Below are 13,564 nucleotides of genomic sequence, written 5' to 3'. Positions count from 1 at the left end.
TGTGACTTCATAAATATATGTTGAAGTAGCAACCAAGGTTGAAAAGAGAATTTGGACTCCCATTCTTATCTAGCTGAAAGCAAACAGTATCAAAAGAGATCTACTGAGGGACCAGGGATTTAGCTCAGTGGCACAGCGCCCGCCTCAAAAGTACAAAGTCCTGAGTTCAATTCCTGGTACTGCAAAAAAAAAAGAGATCAACTGAACAGAAAATTTAAATAGTTCCCAGTGTCTCATAAAATAATTAAAATGTTTAAAGTTCAGTGGAAAAAAAATCACTCATACTAAAAACAGGACAATCTCAACTTCAATGAAAAGACAATCAAGAGACACCAGTATTACTAGGTGTGGTGGCATACAAGGCAGAAAGACCTGAAATTCAAGCCTAGCCTCAGAATTTAGAGGCTTGGTGAGACCATGTTTCAAAATGAATAAAAAGGCAGCACCTGCCTGGTAAGTGCAAGGTCCGGAGTTCCATCCCCAGTACCAAAAAAAAAAAAAAGCTGGAGATGTAGCTTAGTACAAAAGCCCTGGGTTCAATCACTAGTTTCCCAGTACTGCAAAAATAATTAAATTTAAAAAAATCTTTCTATCTAGGTTGATATCCTTTAAGATAGTAATTCTGGGGCCAGGGATTTAGCTCAGTGGTGCTGCTGCTTGCCTCAAAAGTGCAAGGCCCTGAGTTCGATTCCTGTACCAAAAAAAGAAAAAAGATAGTAATTCAGCTTCCAAGAATCTATCCAAAGAAATAGTTTTAAATATTCAAAAGTTTTATATGTAAAAGGATAAGAGGAGGGCCAGGGACTTAGCTCAGTGGTGCCACCATCTGCCCCACAAACACAAGGACCCAAGTTCCATGCCCAGTACCAAAAACAAACAAACAAAAAAAAGCATCAGAGGAAATGCTGGAAATAACCTAAACTCCCAACAGGGAAAGATAATAGATTATAAAAGAAACAGACTGCCAATGCAGCTATTGTAAAAATAGTTAACGATAATTCAGTAATAGTATACAACAATTCTAATGTTACTTGACCTTGTTTTTAAAGGTGGTAACATGGTACCAGATGCCTGTAATTCTAATACTCAAGAAGCTGGGGCACAACAAGTTCAAGGCCAGCCTGAGGTACTTTGTGACCCTCCTGCCTCAGCCTCCTTCCTGATTGCAGGGATTACAAGCATGCACTACCTTGCCTGCCTCCACACTCACATTTTTTTGTTTTGTTTTGCAATACTGGGTGGAAACTGACCCCAGGGAATACCAAGCTATACCTCTAGCCCTTTTTTATTTTATTTTTCGATAGGGTCTCCCTAAATTGCCCAAACTGGCCTCAAACTCAAATCCTTCTCAGCCTCCTGAGTAGCTGAAATTACAGGTGTGTACAACCACAACTGGCATACTCACTTCTTGATAGAGTTTTGAGCACTCTGGGTGAAAGCGAAGAGCCCGAAGAAATAACTGCCTTGCACTTTCTGAAGACAAGCGATCTTCCATTTCCCATTTGGCCGCCATAATCCACAAAGCTATAAAAGAAAAAAGATCAGGCCCTGGGGATTTAGCTCAGTGGTTTCGAGGCCTGCTGTGCAGGCGCAAGGACCCAAGTTCGATCCCTGGTACCAAAAAAAAACCCAAAAAAACAAAAAAACAGATTTCAATTCAGTAAATCAATCATATTAGGCAAGAAAAAAATCAATGCTCCAATTTTAATACTCAAAGCTGGGTTTTTTTGTTGTTTCTGCTGTACTGGCAATTTGAACCCAGGGCCTTTACACTGAGCTATATTCCCAGCCCATTTTTTATTTTGAGACACGGTCCTGCTAAGCCACCAAATTGCCTAGACTGGACTCAAACTTGTCACCCTCCTGCCTCAGCCTCCCAGAGTGCTGGGATCACACGCATGTTCAACTACACCTGGCTTTTTTTAAATCTTAAAAGGGAAAGAGGACAGAGAGAGCTTCTAACTACAAAGTTTTACTGCTCTATGTAAAGGCAGAAAGTATATTCTAACCAAATAGGTAAATGCTAACATATATTCACTCTGGATAATGGATACACAGGTGCCTGTTACTGTATTTTACCAGGTCTAAGGCTAATATAATTATTTTAAGTCACACACAAATTTTAAAGCTGTTCAAATGTTGGGAAAAAACTGTGCATCCTAGAATCAATAAATTATTTTTGTACTCTTCTCTATATTTAGAATAGTTTAATTAAAAAAAAAAACTTTAATGGGGCTGGGGATTTAGCTCGGTGGTGCCATCTGCCCTGCAAGTGCAAGGTCCCGAGTTCACTTCCCAGTACCAAAAAAACAAAAAAACTTTTGTCTTTCCAATGGGAAACTGATTCCATTAATTAGAAATGTTAGAAATTAATATTCTAGGGCCAGGGATTTAGCTCAGTGGTTCCGCCACCTGCCTTGCAAGCGCAAGGTCCCAAGTTCGATCCCTGTACCAAGAAAAAAAAAAAAAGAAATAAATTAACATTCTAGCTATTTCCCTAGGAGCGCAATAAAGGACAGCTTTCTCACGAGGTAGGACTCCCTTTTGGCAAAACAATGACCCTTGATTAGAAACCACATCTGGACTCTGTAGGAGGAACATAAATGGCTGCAAATGCTTTGGGCTTTCTTGAACATGTGTCTCCTAGAATTGAGCATGGACCTTTCCTAGGATTTCTAGAAACTATCCTCAGGCCTGGGATGTAGCTCAGTGGCACTGCACCTGCCTCCTAAGTGCAAGGTCTTGAGTTTAACCCCTGGTACAAAAAAAAGAATTTTCCTCTAGAAGCTATCCTCAACCATAGAGCTTCTACCAGAGTGGTTTTCCTACCACTCATGTGATCCTGTCCTCTTACACCTGAAGTGCCACCCTGAAAACCATAGAGTGGCCTCCAAACTGCTGAGGGGATTCTGTTAAGAAAACACACCTAATGCTATCTTGCTTTATCTACAGCTTCTCAGCCTTTTGGCTAAGATCAGGTGTATCTTGCTGTATCTTTCTGAGAAAACTGGTGACAAATGTAGCCTATTTGGGTCTTGTCAGTATAAAATGTCTACTGAGCCTACTACCCTGAGAATAGGTACCAGCATACCTCTACTATATAACAATGTGTCATTCACGTTCTCACAACAGAAGTTTTTCACTCAAAATATGCGTATCTGTTCTGTGCTAGTCAACCTTCTGTGTTGACAACAAAATCTGTGTCAAGACTTTCCCTTTTAAAACATTTGAGGGCTGGGGATTTAGCTCAGTGGTTCCGGCGCCTGTCTCAGAAGTGCAAGGTCCCGAGTTTGATCCCCGGTACCAAAAAAACAAAAAATAAATAAATAAACAAACAAATAAATAAAACAAATAAATAAAAATAAAACATTTGAAATCACTCTGATTTCACTGCATCCAAAAAAATGTCCCTCAACAGACTAAAGAGTTTATTTTCTTTCCACCAACTAAAAAGACAGTTCTTGTATGCAGCTACAACACCTGACACAGTAACTAGTAGTACACACCAAGCAAGGATGAACTACTATGAGGCAGCTAATTAAGAACAAAGCTGGCCGGGGATTTAGCTCAGTGGTTTCACCACCTGCTGCGCAAGCTCAAGGACCCGAGTTCGATCCCTGGTACCAAAAAAAAAAAAGTCAAAAGCTCTGCTCTGTACCCAAGTTAAAGAAATTCACTACTGTTTTCTTTGGGCCGTGGATTTAGCTCAGTGGTTCCACTGCCTGCTGCGCAAGCACAAGGACCTGAGTTCGATCCCCAGTACCAAACAAAAAAACCAAAAAAAAAAAGAACAAAGCTGCTCAAGGTCCTGAGCTTGATCCCCAGTACCAAAAAAAAAATAAAGCTGCTAAGTCAGGCATGGTGGCCCACATCTATAGTCCCAGCACCTGGGAGGCAGAGACAGGAGGATTACCACGAGTTCAAGGCCTGCCTGGCTACATAGTGAGTTTAAGGTCAACCTAAACTATGCATCGAAATCCTGTCTCAAAAAATCAAAGAAACGAACAAAGCTACTAAGGACAACTCCCTAAGCTCAAGTCCTCAAAATAATTTCTCTTAGGACTGGGGATTTAGCTCAGTGGTTCCACCGCCTGCCTTGCAAGAGCAAGGACCTGAGTTCGATCCCCAGTACCAAAAAAATAATAATAATAATAATTTCTCTTAGGTTCATCAAGCAAAATAAATTGCAAAGTGGCTTGACTCTAAATAAAATGTAGAGAAAGAACTGATAAGAATTCACCATACCTGGCTTGTTCGAATGAATGGCCAACATGGCAGAGAACACTTTGCTAAGTTGAGCTTTGGTAGCCTGTAAAAGAAGAAGAAAAATTTCTACTTTTCTGCAGAGAAATCATTGCTATTCACCTATATGCAGTATGTACTATACCCTCACCAAATGAAAAACTAGGCCAGGGATTTAGCTCAGTGGCACTGCACCTGCCTCACAGTGCAAAGCCCTGAATTCAATCCCCAGTACCAAAAAAAAAAGAAGTAAAATTAAATGGGACAAGATCTGCTATTGCTAAGGACATATCAACAAATACATACTCAGAGGTGTCTGGTATCTAAACCATTAATCGAAAGCATTTAAAATATTTTCTCCCCATAACTCCACACTCTGGTAGGCTGAAGCATGAGAATTACAAGTTCAAGCCCAACCTGGGTAATTCAATGACTTAACAAGACCTTATCTCAAAATAAAAAATAAAAAAGAGCCAGCCATAGTGGTGCATACCTGTAATCTCAGTATTCTAAGAAGCAGAGACAAGAAGATGAGAGTTTGAGCCAAGCCTGGGCAATTTAGCAACTTAGCAAGACCCTATTTCAAATTTTTTTAAAAAGGAGGGCCAAGTGTGGCTGCACATGCCTGTAATCTCAGCACTCAGGAGGCTGAAGCAGGAAGACTGCCAGGAGTTTGAGGCCAGCCTGGGATACATAGTGAGTTCAAGACTAGCCTGAACTACACAGCAAGACCTTGTCTCAAAAAAAAAAAACTGGGCCGGGGATTTAGCTCAGTGGTTTCAGGGCCTGCTGCTCAAGCTTAAGGACCCGAGTTCGATCCCCAGTACCAAAAAAAAAAACCCCTAGCCAGGGATTTAGCTCAGTGGTGCTGCCACCGGCCTCGCATGCACAAGGTCCCGAGGTTGATCCCCAGTACCAAAAAAGAAAAAAACCTTAGAAAATGGGGATGTGGGCCAGGGATTTAGCTCAGTGTTTCCACCGCCTGCCTCACTGGCACAAGGACCGGAGTTTGATCCTCAGTACCAAAAAAAAAAAAAAAAAAAAAGATTTAAAAAAAAAAAAAAAATGGGGGTTTACAGCTCAGTGAGAAGGCCCTGGGTTTGAGTACCAATACCACAATAAATAAAAAAACAGACAGATAGATGAAAGCTAGGATATAGCTCAGTGTGAAGGCCTGGATTCAATCCCCAGGACAGCAAAAATAAAATAGGCTCGGGATTTAACTCAGTAGTGCCACCACCTGCTTTGCAAGCGCAAGGTTCTGAGTTCGATCCCTGATACCAAAAAAATAAAAAATAAAATAAAATTTTACTGGACAAATATGCATAAAAATGATTTCCTTTTTCAACTGACTTGGTAACTTAGATATACAAATTACACTAAAGTTCACCTTCAGACTTTCTGGGTTCTCTTCCTATTTGTTAAAATCCTACACCTCTGGAATAAACATGAAGTTCAGGAACAAAGTATGAAGCTTAAAAGGCAGACTAAAAAGAAAGAACTAAGACATGGCTTTACTCACCCATTTCTTACAAAAAACTACATAAGATAGCCAAAGCTGAACATCATCCTGCAAGAAGAGAAGTGCAATAAGCTGCCTGAATTTGACTTTATACATAATACACCTTTGCATTAATTAACTTAGTCAGAAACACAGTCAAGGTCCAGAAGATCCAATGTGTTACCACTCTTCAGCCTATGAGTCTGTTCCTCAGCGAGGAACCACAATAATTCAGTCTGACTCCAATTATGCCTACCACACTCAAGAAAAACCTTGTCGTCTGGATGGATATTTGTTTAGTGCTCCTCTGAAAAAGTCTCAACATGTATAGAAACATAAAATTTGTCATTCCCAGGAATCTAAAGTACTTCCCAGGTAATATGTGCAGCCCCAAACCAAATTTGAAGACCAGGGCCAGGAATTTAGATCAGTGGTTCCAATGCCTGCCTCACAAGCGCAAGGTCCCAAGTTTGATCCCCGGTACCAAAAACAAAAAACAAAAACAAAATAAATTTGAAAACCATCATTACTGAGGTACTGCACCCAAGTCTTCAGATACTTCACTTACAAATATCCAAACACATCCCAGGTGATCCTTCTCTGTGCATCAAATAGACTGTTTTTAGCACCTTTCTTCATAGAATAACAATAAGGTAATGAGATCAATTTTCTTAATGGTTTAAGCGGCTCAAAAAGCATTTCAAACAATGAACTCATTCAAATAAGTTTAAGACACACAAGAAATAGAGAACAATGCATTTAAATATTCAACTCATACTATGTCTAATACTGTATATGTCTTTACATCTCTTAAAGATACTTGGATCACTTACTTTCCACTTTGCTGAAGCACGTCGGAAGACACCTTGTACTCGCTGTACAATAGAATGCTCAATCTCATCCCTCTTAAATGAATATTTAATGCGCTAAAAGGAGACATGAAAACCAAATCTTCAATTTAATCACATTTATCCAAAATAGTATTCCCAAAGATCATTTAACCACACTGACATAGAAACCAATTACAAATAACCGTTATGAGCATGTCACAATTTATCAACGCCATCTGCCAAACCTCAGTTCTAACTGTGCACCCATACTGCTTAATTCTGTACTTTTTAGCCAACTTCTAGAAAATTATCTACTTACTCTTCTTCTTCTCTGGATCAGCTCCAAAAGATTAATTTCATACTGCGGAAAAGAAAGATACAAAGAAATAGAAGCAAGAGGAATTATAACCTTTTAAATGTAGGAAATACATTTAGTTCAAATCATGAAGTAAAATTCAAGAATATAAAAAAAAGATAATTTGTTATGAAGCAGAATTGATAATCATGTAGAATTTACTGAAAATTCACTTTGCATCAGTGAAACTCACAAATACAAAAGTAACAAACTTTTAAAACACCTAAGGGTCAAAGAAAGCATCCTACTAACACCATGAGACAAGATTTATAAGCATTTATACAAATTTCTAATATGTATATGTATAAAACTCCCAAGGTGAATGTCATCACTATATCACAATATGTACTAATAAAAAATTTTTTTTAATTCTAGTTTACAAGAGTATGTTCAAACTTCAAAAAAGAAAACAAAACTTTCAAAAAATATCTCCACTGATACATAAATAACAAAGCAGATAAATTTAACATACCACTTAGAACCCTTATAGCTCTCTTAAAAAGCACTACTACTTAATTTGTTTCAGTAATATATGCTTACAATACATATTACATTCATCTTGGGGAACTGGTACATATACATATTATATAACTGTTTTCTAAGCAACTACTTGAAGAATACCTGAGAAAGCTCAGAATCTCACAAGATTGCACGCTTCATTTAAAAACTTTTGTTTTGTTCTGTTTTTTGAGACAGGATTTTGCTATGTAGTTCAGGCTGGCCTTGAACTCACTATGGAGCCCAGGCTGTCTTTTAACTCGGTGATCCTCCTGACTCAGCCTCCCAACAGCTGGGAATACAGGCATGGGCCACCATGCCCAGCTAAAAATTGTTGCATATGGGAGGGGGGATACCTCAGCAGTATGCTTGCCCAAGTTGAACAAGACCATGGGTTTGATAGCCACCACTGCAAAAAAATAAAATAATGGTCGGGCTGGGGATTTAGCTCAGTGGTTTCACCGCCTGTTGTACAACTGCAAGGACCCGAGTTTGATCCCCAGTACCCCAAAAAAAAAGTAAAATAAAAAACTGGGGCCAGGAATTTAGCTCAGAGGTGCTGCCACCTGCCTCACAAGCACAAGGTCCCAAGTTCGATCCCCGGTACCAAAAACAAAAACAAAAAAAGTAAAATAAAAAACTATTTAAATAGAGCATTTGCCTAGCATGAGAGAAGCTCTAGGTTCAAGTACTAGTACTGTGAAAAAAAAAAGTTTTGTTTTGTTTTGAGAGGATCTTGAACTTGTGGCAATCCTCTTGCATCAGCCTCCCAAGTGTTGGGATTACCAAAAGAAATCTTACATGAAATATTTCAAGCACACAAAAAATCCTACAGCTACTCCAAAGCCCACATTTTGCTAAATTTGCTTCAAATCTTCTTTAGAAATATATTTTAAATAGGCTGGGGATGTAGCTCAGTGGCGCCGCACCTGCCTGGCAAGCACAAGGTCCTGAGTTTGATCCCTGGTACCACAAAAAAAAAAAAAAGAAATATATTTTAAAAGAAAGCTCCCTACCTCTTTCATTACTATTTACTCCCTCTCCAAAGGCAGTGACTATCCTAACTTTATCATTTCCAACCATGACTATATAAGACTACTACAGGGCCGGAGATTTAGCTCAGTGGTTCCACCGCCTGCCTCACAAGGGCAAGGTCCTGAGTTTGATCCCTGGTACCAAAAAAAAAAAAAAATACTGCACTGTACCAGTGCTGTGTATATAGTATGCACTCAATATTTACTGTGTATGAATCAATTAATTAAATTTACTGTGCTGGGTCTTGAGTATAAAAATTTTCAACTTATGGGATATTATCAACTACCCTCCAAAGTGACTGTACCAAATAGGTACTGATACTGCCAGTCTTTGTTATTCTTTCATAGTTTTTATAAAAGATTCCGGTTTTTTCCCCACATTAAGATTTTTTTTAATTTACTATATTTTTTGTTTCTTATGTTTGTGATACATAATAATTACATTCATCCTGAGGAACTGATAATTTACATAGCACATCTTAATCACTTTTACTTCGTCTTCCCCTCACATTAACATTTTTAACTCAACAGGAATTTATTTTTGTGCATGATATGAGGAGGGGATTCATATTTCTATTATTTTTGGGCCAGGGATTTAGCTCAGTGGTGCCACTGCCTGCCTCGCAAGCACAAGGTCCCGAGTTCAATCCTCAGTACCAAAAAAAAAAATTCTATATTCTCAGTGTGGATTACCAGAACTTCATTGACTTAAATTATCATCGTCTCTCACTGTAAGTTAATATGGTTGTGTGCAGCCAAGGAGGTATATATGTAAGGAAGAGAGCACGTGTATTTTTTAGACATGTGTATTTTTTCAATTCAGTTACACTCTCTAAAACTATGTATAATATATACACACTATATATGTATATATTTGGGGGGGGTTGAGACAGGGTCTTGCTATGGAGTTCAGGCTGGCTTTGAACTTGCTGCAATCCTCCTGCCTCAGCTTCCTGAGTGCTAGGATTTCATTCAACTTGTGCACCACCATACCCAACTTAAGTCCTTTTCTGAAAATGTAGTCTTGACCTTCACACTTTGCTGGTCCTAAAACAAAACTTTTTTTTTTTTCAAAGCAACATCTTGGTGCCTACTATTTGCAATTTTACCTATCTCTCTACTTGTTATATAGATATTATAGTATATTGTTATATTTTACTATAAGCCCCAGGATCTCTTCCAAAAGCAAGATTTTTAACCAAGTCTCATATATTGCTTGTTCATCTTTTTCTTTTTCAACCTAACCTCAGAACTTAGTCTTATAAACATTTCATCTTATTAGTTCCTTCTGAATGGTGATTCTGTCATCTAACATATTAGCTATTCTTCCTCAGCTGAAAATTAGTCTAGCCTAAGTCTTATCCTTACTCAAACCTTACAGCCATTTACAAGATGCAAGAATCTTGCAGATTCCCTCCTTCCAAGTTGACAGACTTGGAGATTTTCCAACCATGTACTATTATCAAGTTCACACTCCTCTATCCTGCCTTCCAAGAGGCAAATTTCTTTTTTTTTTTTTTGGTACCGGGGATTCAACTCGGGTCCTTGCACTTGCGCAGCAGGCAGCAAAAGGAGGCAAATTTCTTACTGAAATCCGGACACACATTCTGTCTCTGGTAATCTCTGATTTATTAATTCAATAGGAAGAAAGAAACAAAAGAGAAAAGAGAAGTGAAGAAAAGGGGAAGGGAAAGAAAAAGAGGGCAGAAGATGTAAGGGGTAAGTGATTGTCTAGCATGTGCAAGGCCCTATGTTCAATCCCTAGTACTGAGAAGGAGGGAAGGAGGGAAAGAGGGAAGGAGGGAAAGAGGGAAGGAGGGAAGGAAGGAAGAAAAGGAAGGAAGTGAAGGAAGAAAAGGAAGGAAGGAAAAGAAGGAAGGAAGGGAGGAAGGGAGGCGGGGAGGCGGGGAGGCGGGGAGGCAGGCAGGCGGGCAGGCGGGCAGGCGGGCAGGCGGGCAGGCGGACAGGCAGGCAAAAAAAGTTGTCTAGGGCCAGGGATTTAGCTCAGTGGTTCCAGCGCCTGCCTCGCAAGCGCAAGGTCCCAAGTTCAATCCCCGGTACCAAAAAATAAAAACAAAAACAAAACAGAACAATTGTGGAATTTTGCAGAAAACTAATGTTGAACTCACCATTTGCTCTAACAATTAAAATATTGGAGGATTAAAATGTAAGTATTCACTTACTTGAACATAATTGATAAAGTCTTCCTTGAAAAGTGCTCTTCGCTGTATTTTGTATTCTAGATCAGAAGCCTTCTTAATGATAGCCCTAAGGAAAAAGTCATTTAAACTATAATACTCAAAAAAAGCAAAAGTTAACTTTGGGTTTAGGGTCATACACAGAGTCTATAAGTATATATTTAAAAAAAACCTGTATAAATATTTTAACATTAAATTTATTGAGACATCATTAGATTAACAAAAGTTACCTTTGGCTTCTACAAGGAGGTGTTCAAAGTGGTGGCCATTAGCTTCCAGAAATTTATTAGTATGGCGAACTCCAACTGTGTATACACTTTTTTAGTGGACTCTGTGCTGTATGTGTGTGTATGTGTATGTACATATTTTTTAAACATGTATTTACCAAAGCATATAATTCTCAGATACAATTATCCTTTGTAATTATTGTCTTACATGATTACTTCCATGGTTTGTTTTCCCCCAGTGGCAAAGTTGTATATTTATTAAAAGGGGGAAAAAAAGACAAATAGGGGAAGAACAGGCTGTGCAAGTTTGGGCCATGTAAAAGGGGAGTTAAAAAATAAAAATACACCCTACATTGTAGGGTGGGCTATCACAAAGAAACACGATAACCTACTTCTGTGTTCTGAAGGCCATAGAGATGAATTTTTAAACTTTAGATCATCTTGATTGTCAGGATCATTGATATTTTCCCCAGCAAAGCAAACAGACATTTCTTTTCCTCTAAATTCAAGTAATTTCAAGTTTTTCTGGGTTGTTTTTTTTTGGGGGGGGGGTGTTTTGTTTTGTTTTGGAAATGTCTGATTTCAAACCCTTGTGCATGCTAGGCAAGCTCTCTACCTCTGAGTTACATACTCATCCCTCAATGGGTAGCTTTTTATAATCAAATCTCTGTAGTACACTTTTATTTTTGAGACACGGGTTCACTATGCCACTATGTAGTCCAGGCTAGACTTGAACTCCCTATGTAGTCCAGGCTGGCCTCTATCTTATGATCCCCCTACCTCGGCCTCCAGCATGCTAGGGATAAAAGATGTGCACCACCACACCTAGCTTCATCATCCTTAGTTAAGAAGTGAACGTACAACATACGTATATTAGGAGAATTTAATCCAAGATGTACAGGACAATTAAACTTAGTAATGGTAACATTTCCTGAGCATTTTCTAAGAGTCCCCACTGCTGTGTCCTGTTTCATTAACAAGTGTTTATTTTGAGGCTCCCGCGGTCATATTACTTCATCCAGTCACTGTAAATCAAAAAGTCACTGAAACTCACTAAAAATAATTTTTAAAAATCACTGAATGCCAACTACGTGCCAGACACTGTGGGTATGCTCTGGGATCACATACGAAATGAAATTAAATGGTTCTCCTTAGCGATCTAGTTAGGAAGATTTATCCACTCCTCCTGGGTTCCAGCAGCCCTTCGCTCTCATCTGAAGAGTACTACACCTTCGCTCTAACTTACCCTGCAACTAAAAGGTTCAATTTGTCCGAGCTTCCTGCCATTCACAGTACCCTAGTTAGCTGCTGATGGGTAGGGACCTTGGTTATGCCACCTTTATAGTTCCAAGACCAGGCTCTGTGAAGGGCTGACAGTGTGTCTGGTGGGTAAATAGACTGACGGATCCCCTTTCAATGGATGAGTATTTTATTCTGGACAGAAAGGTCCGGAAATGAGCTTTTTTATCGAGTTAGGAAAAATAAATACAAATCAACTATCCCCACCCCTGACTACTAGCCACACACACCCCCAACCTCCCCTCTGCCTGCCCCAGTCCTCTCACTTAATCTCCGCGTGACTGAACAGTCCAATGCGTTCCAGCTGTTCCAACTCGGGAATTCGATCCTCTATGCGTTCCTGAATTATTTCCGCCATGAGGTCCAAACTCTACAAGCCGAAAAGAAGTGAAACACCGACACGCGCAGGACGCATTCACCTTCCCGTCGGGAGACCCAGCCGTAAAGCTCACACGTACTGATGTAACGTGCGCCTACGTCCCGCCCTTTCCGCTTCCGCCTTTGGAAAAGGCCTTTCTGCTCTCGCGGCCGCTGTCACCTCTCTGTGGCTGACTGTGGGATTGCAGCCAGAAACCCTCTGGGTCCTTGGTAAGTACTCAAACGGAGGGGCGGGGCCAGGAGGGGACGGGAACCAGAACGAGGCGGAGCTAGCTGCGCGCGCCGCCAAACTTAGGCGGGGATCGGAAAGTTACCCGGGCTACCTGAAAGTGGCGTGAAGCGAGTTTTCTGCTAGATGGTGTCTGTTTTTGTTGTAGTCCCTTTCCCCACCCCCATTCCCGAAACTAAAAAAATATAGAATGCTAATAGAGAATGATATTTTATAATCAGAGAACGTAAGCATTTCAAAAAGCCATGGAGGGCCGGGGATTTTCCGCCGCCTGCCTTGCAAGCTCAAGGTCCCGAGTTCGATGCCCAGTACCAAAAAAAAGCCATGGAAATACACAAGGGCTCTGAAACTGGCCCGGCTACCCAAAACCCTTAGTCTTAGCTGCATTCCACTTTTAGTAAACCGGTGTGATGACCTTGGATTTCCACGTGCCAATTAGAATCTTATTTGGAGATTAATTTCAAAGTAAATGGTTTTTTGTTGTGGGGGGGGGGGTTGGTACCTGGGGTCGAAGTCGGGTCCTTGCGCTTGCGCGCTGTTTATTATTTAAATATCCTGACTGTAGCCAGGCTCTTTCAAAACACATGCCCCTGGGTAAATATCAGACGGTGTAATGTTTTTGGAAAGGGGATTTTGGTAATGAAAAGTTTGGGAATTACTCAAATAAATCAACAAATTATAGATAGACTCTCCTTAAAGCGTTGCCCAAGCAGCTTAGCAGTGCTAAGAGAACATCAGACAACCCAGTTTAGATGCTATATTACTGGTATAAT

General features: G+C 39.9%; 1 protein-coding gene across 1 annotated transcript in view; it reads right to left on the bottom strand.

The window, feature by feature from the left end:
* The window catches only part of Utp6 (UTP6 small subunit processome component), a 35,707-nt gene extending 23,049 nt beyond the window's left edge, over window positions 1–12,658 (bottom strand). The window contains exons 1-7 of the mRNA XM_004870683.3: window positions 12,451–12,658; window positions 10,644–10,728; window positions 6,893–6,934; window positions 6,577–6,669; window positions 5,765–5,812; window positions 4,246–4,309; window positions 1,406–1,524 (exon numbers count right to left, since the gene is read on the bottom strand). Of these exons, the coding sequence (XP_004870740.1) occupies window positions 1,406–1,524; window positions 4,246–4,309; window positions 5,765–5,812; window positions 6,577–6,669; window positions 6,893–6,934; window positions 10,644–10,728; window positions 12,451–12,542 (543 nt within the window). The 5' untranslated portion in view covers window positions 12,543–12,658. The remainder of the gene's footprint in view (window positions 1–1,405; window positions 1,525–4,245; window positions 4,310–5,764; window positions 5,813–6,576; window positions 6,670–6,892; window positions 6,935–10,643; window positions 10,729–12,450) is intronic.
* Window positions 12,659–13,564: the final 906 nt, after the last annotated feature.

Source organism: Heterocephalus glaber, unplaced genomic scaffold, assembly GCF_053883595.1.
Source record: "Heterocephalus glaber isolate CG9 unplaced genomic scaffold, H.glaber_assembly_v1.0 deba00001564, whole genome shotgun sequence".
In the NCBI taxonomy this organism is placed as follows: domain Eukaryota; kingdom Metazoa; phylum Chordata; class Mammalia; order Rodentia; family Bathyergidae; genus Heterocephalus; species Heterocephalus glaber.
The sequence above is the reverse complement of the archived record's forward strand: the minus strand, read 5'-3'. Positions and strand labels throughout refer to the sequence as shown.